Consider the following 7,091-nt stretch of genomic DNA (forward strand, 5'->3'; position numbering starts at 1 on the left):
TTCCCATCGCTATCGCTAGCTCCTCATGGTCTGCTGGAGTGGAGTTGGTTGGACGGTGACTTTATATTTTAGTGGAGGCGCACGACGCGGGAGAAAAGGCGAACGAACGGGATGTGTTAAGTGGAAAACGCCGGCCAATGGAGGAAATAAATTGTTTGCGAAGTATTTTTGTCCGTGGTCCACTTTTGGTCTACGACAGGATAACCGAGTGATAGTAGGATTAGATAAACCGTTCAAAGAGCATGGCAAATGAAAGTAATTGAGCAGCTAGGCAGAAGGGGTATGAAATTACTGATCGGACAACGGTGACTCGTGGGTCGTTAGTGTCTTGCCCTCTGGACAACAATAAAGAAACACAGGCTCTACCATTAGATTTTCGCTGCTGCTTATAGAATAAACCGTATATCGTGTAAATTATGTTTAAATAGAAAGTTTAAAAATGTGTGAGCGATCGTTTGACTTTGATTCGATTTTAGTGTTTTACCATGGTGTGTGGTGATGGTAAGCAACATCAAGGTTCGAAGGAAGTAAGACGATTTTTTCCGAAATGAAATGAATTTGCATTTCTCTCGGTAGTTTTTTGTTGTAGTAATGCTCCTCCAATCTTACCTTTGCACGTGCTAAAAAGTGGACGTAAGTCGTTGGTACGAACGAATCGTTTTTCATTACTAATATGAACCATGATTGGAAGTACACATACTCTTTAGTAGACATTTTCCTGTGTAAGATTTTCTTAATGTTTAGTCGGCAAACGAAGGCAATGTTCAATAGAATCTAGGTTCCCTTTAAGACACACAAAGCCGATCCACGAAGAATGATAATGAAACTAAACTAACATACGGTATACTGTTCTTGAAGCGCAAGCGTAACGAGGTATCTTTTCAAAATCATCCGTTTCCTAACTCTGTCTTACTGTATAAAGTTGTACATGTACAAGAAGGGTAGAAACGCTAAATGATCCAGATGAAAACGAGAGCAAAACAAATGAAAAAAACGCATGCACACAAGCTAACTGACTGCAAGACAGAGAGAAAATAAACAAAAGCAGAGCGTAAATCATATAATTACTAAGCGAAACACTGTTAGTCCAAAGATTATAAATTAACTTGAACTATTAGTGCTAAAAATTAAAATGAAAGTAACAATAACAGCAACAATTGAATCACATGTAGATGCAAACGTGCAAACTAGGGTGTGAGAAACCGAGTTGTGACAAATTTTCACAAATTTGACACCAACTACGGTGGGATGTAGGGTGCGACAGCAAGAGCGAACAATAAAACCATCTATCCAGTAATGCAAATTGACTTAAAATGTCCGGGCTTTGGTAGTTTGTTGCGTTTTTTGCCCACTAGATTTCTCTGTTTGTAAAATATAAAGATGAGTCACTGGAGCATATTTGCATGGTCTCGAACTACTTAGAAAAAAAAATGAGAGTAAAAGAGAGGAAGAGCGAGTGGGAGATGAAAAGAAAGAGAGAGAGATATAGATGGTTTCCCTCGGGATGTGAAGGAGATTAATCTATAGTGAATAAGGCAAGTAGGCGGTTGCTATAACAAACCCAACTACACAGCATTTTGCACGTTACACGTGGTTCATAGAACACGTGGTAACCTTCCTTGCGTGAAGGGACGAAGTAATTTTGTGAAGCAAAACCAGCAATCAAAAACTATACTACTGTTGTTAGCCGTTTTCCTGCGCTATCCATGCCGCTAGCTCTCCGGTAGGTCTTTGTGGCCGGACGGACTTAAGGACGGAAAATCGCAGAAGGAAAAGACAGACAGCCCAGTTGTTCCCTTCCCTAGCTGTCCATACGCTCTAGCACACAATATCAACGAGAACTGAAGTGTTAGCAGTGTGCGCACTTCTTTTGTAATGTTTAAATTTACTCGTACGGCTCCAAGCGTAAAGTGTAATTGGTTTTTCCTTTGAAAACGTTCGTGTTCATCCACCATCGTTCGCGGTCAGATAATAAACTATACTTGCCCATATTTAGCGTCCTAGAAAGGAGACGAAGGTAGGGAGATAGACCTCTGGGAGGAGCAGATTTAATGAACAGAATTATATATACACACTCACACACTTAGAAAAACAACCGAGTCAATGCGTCAAATATCTCTATCTTTCTCTCTCTCTCTCTGTCTCTCTTCTCTAGTTTAGAAAAAAAGGAAGTGAGGAAGAGAGAGACAGAAAGTGTGCGATATTAAGTATTTAGAACAACCCAGTTCAATGAATTTGTACATCGTAAGTCAACAAAAAAGGTGAATACAAAAAAACTAAAGTTAATACAAAACAAAGCAACAAAAGAAAAGGTAATACACACAAAACAAATACATACACAAACCACAATAGGAGGAGGAGGAAGAGGAAGTGTAAGTCAAAGAGTAAGAAATTTAAAGATAAACATTCGGGTAGAAAGAAAAGAAGCTGGTCGTCCTTGAGGTGATGAAAACCACGGCGGTTCGCTGTGGTGTGAATTTACTTTTAAGAGTGTATGAGAAACGCGTGCGTGTGTGCAAGAGATCGAGAAAAAAGGGCCAGTGTTGAGGCAGGCAAGGCGGGAAGGTAGAGCGATAAGTAGTGCAGAGGATTTCGCTCTTCTCACATGAGGGAGGGGGTGAAATGAAATAGACGAGGTAAACGAAACAGAGCGTACCGTAACGTTGTTGTTGAGGAAGTAGGAAAACGAATGAATGCAGGTGGAAACAAATAAATATTGATAAAATAATTTGAAAAAAAAGTTTACGAAGTTAGTTGAGATGTCATGAAAGAAAGCGACAGGAAAGGAGTCAAATATAACGAAAGTACTCAATTTGTTTAATTTCTTGTACACGTTCTAGGATGGGCAGTTTATTTACGGCAACAGGGTCACGTCGGAGTTCTCCGCAATGAAGTCAAGGAAGGAAGTGGTACGTGCGAACACGGACGGCCAGTTCAGCTCGCAGCCGAGAGCCAGACCGAACGACACCACACCGAGCTGGACGGTGGTTCCGTCGCGCTGGATGGTCAGCGGGCCACCGGAGTCACCCTGGCAGGCACCACGGCCGGCGTCTCCCGAGAGGCAAATGTTCTCCGGCTGTACCACACCCGGGAAGCGCAGCGAGCAGGCCAGGTTGGTCTGGATCGGATTGTTGACGTAACGCAGCACGGTCGACGCCTCCGGCACGCTGTCAGCGAAGCGTCCGAAGCCGGACACGGTACCGATCAGTCCGGCAAAGTCGTTACCGACGTCGCTCAGGCGGGGCAGAGTAACGGGCTGAATGCGGGGGCTGAACGTGACGGGCGAGACGACGCGCACGGTGGCAATGTCGTACCGGATGAGGGCGGGGTTCCAGTTCGGGTGCAGCCGGATACCGGACTGCTCGAAAGCGATGCGCACCTGGGACGGTTCGTTCGCGTTGGTGCGATCCTCGGCGCCGTAGATGACGAGACCGCCGATGGTACCGGTGTCGACGCAGTGGGCCGCGGTGAGGATGTAGTTGGCGGACAGGACGGAACCACCGCACAGACCGGCACCACCAGTGGCCTGGTTGCTCAGCAGCGCAATCTGGTACGGGAACTGGCCGGGCGCGGCAATGTATCCGTTGACGATGCGAGAGTTGCCGCGGGCGCTTTCGGGCAGGCTGCGCACCTCGGACAGGTACTGCCTGAGGATATCCTTGGGCAGGCGGCGCCAGTACTGGGGCATGCGGGACATCGGACGCACCTTCGACCAGTCGATCTCGTCGGTGGCCAGGACGGCACACGCGAGCGCCAGGAGCGCCAACACGGAGAACTTCATCTTGTTTCTTTCACCACACACGCACCGGGTTTTCTTAATCGAAACGGAATGTGCCGTTGGCCGCGAGCCGGTTGCATTTATAGCTGCTACCGGGTTCCAGACACTGTACACAGACGAGTCTCTGTCGTTTAGATTCGACGGTTACATATAATCATCACCTATCGCCTTCTTTTATTAGCTACCACCATATAAATTTGCAGGAACGTCATGTTCCCTTTCGATAACATAATCGGAAGCCTTTGGCATTCAATGGCCGAAACGTCGAAGAAAAGGGGTTCGTATCGTATCGTATCAGCGTGGACCATCGGTAACAGTTTTCGAGAATACATACCTCTAGAGTAAAGTAAATGCTTCCTGCTGCTTGATAATGGATAATCTCATCGATAAGCACTACGCGTTAATATTTGGCTATTGCCGTCTTCGGGCTTTCTTTCGGTGGCGGATAGGTGAGGAAGCGGAAAATATACTGACGTATGTACTCGTTTGTGATATCTTTGGCAATTCCCAACCGATAAGGTAACCACCGCCAGTAACCATTTTCGTAAGTTGTAATTCAAGATAAACCACTACTAGAAGGACCGTATAAGAAGCAATATTTTGAGTTGCGTCTGGAGTTGATGTGAATTTTAAGGTTATCTTATCGCAGTTATAGTTTTAAACTAAGACAATTCAGATAGTCAAAATCAAAGGGTGTAGGCCTCGTTACTTTAAGATAAGATACAGCTCAACTCAAGCTGCTGGAAGATTCCATTTGAATGAACAGAAATTTTTACAATGGGTCGTTTTAAACTGACAGTACGAAATAACTGTTTGTAAAGCTTTCACAACTGACCGCGTGGGGCGCTGCAATCGTCAAAGAGGAGCTTATTTCGAAGGTTTTCCTTTGTTTTTGAAAATCCTTGTTATTTTGTCGGTTTAAAACATAAATGTTGTATAGAAAAGGGCAATGGTGGTAGGAAAGGTGGAATAATGTCATTGGACTTGTACAATTATAGATTCCCACCTTAACCCAGGCCGTTTGTAAGGAAATATTCGCTAACGTATGGTAGAAGCAGCGGACATTTTTGAATATTTTTGCGTTCACCGTCATTGTTGTAAGCCCCCGGTCAAAAATGGCCAATGAAACCATTTTATCTAGCACGCTCTGGACAGGCGGGTACAAATATGGGTTAGCGAAGCGGTTATCACCAAAAGGGGCCCAAAAATGGCCACTGTTTTCGTCGCAATTTTCTTCCACCAAAACATTGCCAAAAACCTTGAAAGTGGGTTGATTGAGAGGGAGTGCAACGACACTTGAGCCGTTTCAGGTGAAGGTCATCGGCAGGAAGTCCGTGCGCGCATAATATTTGTTTTCGTAACACAATTTTTCTTAATGGGGGAAGTGTAGCTGGCGATAAGCAATACTTATCGGCAGACTGAGCTGGCGAGCCGAGACAAATCTTATCGAGCGGAAACTTAATCCATCAGCCCCGTGACGAACGTGCGTGCGGTTTATTCGGGGAACCCGCTCTTTCTTCCAAATCCGGACGCATGATACGAAAAATTGCCAGTCTCATTGGGAAACGTTATCGGAGCGGCCGATGTCGAGCGCCGATAAGTCGTCTATAAAAGGAGTGCTGCGCGAAGTGTTCACGTCAAGTCTAAAAAGTAAGCCAGCCAAGGAAGGTTAAATTATGCGGTTCCACGTGGAGAAAGGCGGTGCGGTGCGATTGTTGGCAGTGGGTGTGTGCTTGTTGATGTTTGCTGCGGCTGAAGCTGCTCGGGTCGAGATCGATTGGAGGCGTGTAGTGCCGGTCGAGGAGCTGGACCACTACTGGGCGCGACTCCCCAGCGAGCTACAAGTCTTCCGGAACGCCAGCCACAAGGCTGGACGCATCACCAACGGGCAGGAAGCCTTCCCGGGCCAGTTCCCCTATCAAGCGTTGGTGCTGAGCGAGTACGGTGCCCTTACAACCCTGTGCGGAGGGTCCGTGTTGACTCAGCACTTCATCCTCACGGCAGGCCACTGCGTCATGCTGGACCAGAGCACAATGGCTGGCGGTGGGACGACCATCATGGGTGCGCACAACCGCATGGTGGTGGAACCGACCCAGCAACGCCTTCGCTACGGTCGCATGGACATCTTCGTCCACCCGCAGTACTCTGCCGGAAACTTTCGCTTCGATGTGGCCATCATCCGTCTCGGAGCAACGATAGTCTTCAACGAGTGGGTACAACCGGTGCGAATTCCGGCGCGCTCGGACGAGCGGCTATTCGACGGCACGATCGGAACCGTCACCGGTTTCGGGCGCATCAGCGACAGCACGACCACCTTCGCCACCATCCTCCGGTACACGAACAACCCGGTGCTGAGCAACGAGGACTGCCTCGGCTTCTGGAGCACGCTGCTCGTCGAGCCGCAGAACATTTGCCAGTCCGGGGCGGGAGGTCGATCCGCATGCAATGGAGACTCCGGGGGGCCGCTCACAATTCGCGAAACCCATCGGACGGTCCAGATCGGTGTCACTTCGTTCGGTTCGGGAAATGGGTGCACGAGTGGGATGCCATCCGTTTTCGCGCGGATCACTTTCTTCCAGGATTGGATCCGAGCGAACTCGGACTACGTCGACAGCTGATGAGGGCCACTGAACAGGGCCTCGTAGTGTTTTTGTGTGAAACTCTGATGTGATATTACTGCTAGGTGGTTTGACATTGTGTCGGTGCTAGTGTTAAGAACTTCGGATAAGAAGATTTGGATGAGGAACAGTCTCGAAAGGTTCTACTAGTTTCGATGACATCCAAGATTATAAAGCTGGATAGTAACACAAAGTTTTGCAACGATTGCATTTTACAAAAAACTCAAGTATTTCTTATGCAGTTAACAATTCTAAGAGCTTGAAGTGAATACTAGTGCCGATATTTGTTGTTAAACCAATAGATACACTTTACTTAGTTTTGTACAATGTTAGCACATAATGAATGAATCCAACAATCATCATTAAAATCAATAAATGAACGACAGTGGATAACAAAAATACATTAAAACTTTGTTTTGGATATTTGTTGCAATTGCATTTCATCCAAGCAGCTTCTGAATCTGAAACAAGGTAGAAGTTTCGCTTTATGGTATGTTCGGTTTCCAAAAACCAAGGTTTTTATAGTTACAGTTTCCTGTTTGCGATTGCCTGCATCACCCCTGTCAAGAAATTAACTTGAGACTTGGTTAACGATCTTTAAAAAATCTGCTGGATGGAAATGGTAGAAATTTGCTCGTGTTAAACATTAGTTTACAGTAATTTGTCACAAAAGAAACAAACTGCAAAGTTTGATA

General features: G+C 46.2%; 2 protein-coding genes across 2 annotated transcripts; one reads left to right on the forward strand and one right to left on the reverse strand.

Annotated features, from left to right (window-relative positions):
- Positions 1 to 2,854: 2,854 nt before the first annotated feature.
- On the reverse strand, positions 2,855 to 3,781 carry LOC131285897 (brachyurin-like). Its single transcript, XM_058314787.1, has one exon. It carries the CDS (start codon positions 3,779 to 3,781, stop codon positions 2,855 to 2,857), a length of 927 nt encoding a protein of 308 aa, XP_058170770.1.
- A 1,673-nt stretch (positions 3,782 to 5,454) lies between these two features.
- LOC131294608 (brachyurin-like) lies at positions 5,455 to 6,396 on the forward strand. The gene has a single exon (XM_058322653.1). It carries the CDS (start codon positions 5,455 to 5,457, stop codon positions 6,394 to 6,396), a length of 942 nt encoding a protein of 313 aa, XP_058178636.1.
- The last annotated feature ends 695 nt before the right edge of the window (positions 6,397 to 7,091 follow it).

Source organism: Anopheles ziemanni, chromosome 2 (genome assembly GCF_943734765.1).
Source record: "Anopheles ziemanni chromosome 2, idAnoZiCoDA_A2_x.2, whole genome shotgun sequence".
Taxonomy (NCBI): Eukaryota; Metazoa; Arthropoda; class Insecta; order Diptera; family Culicidae; genus Anopheles; species Anopheles ziemanni.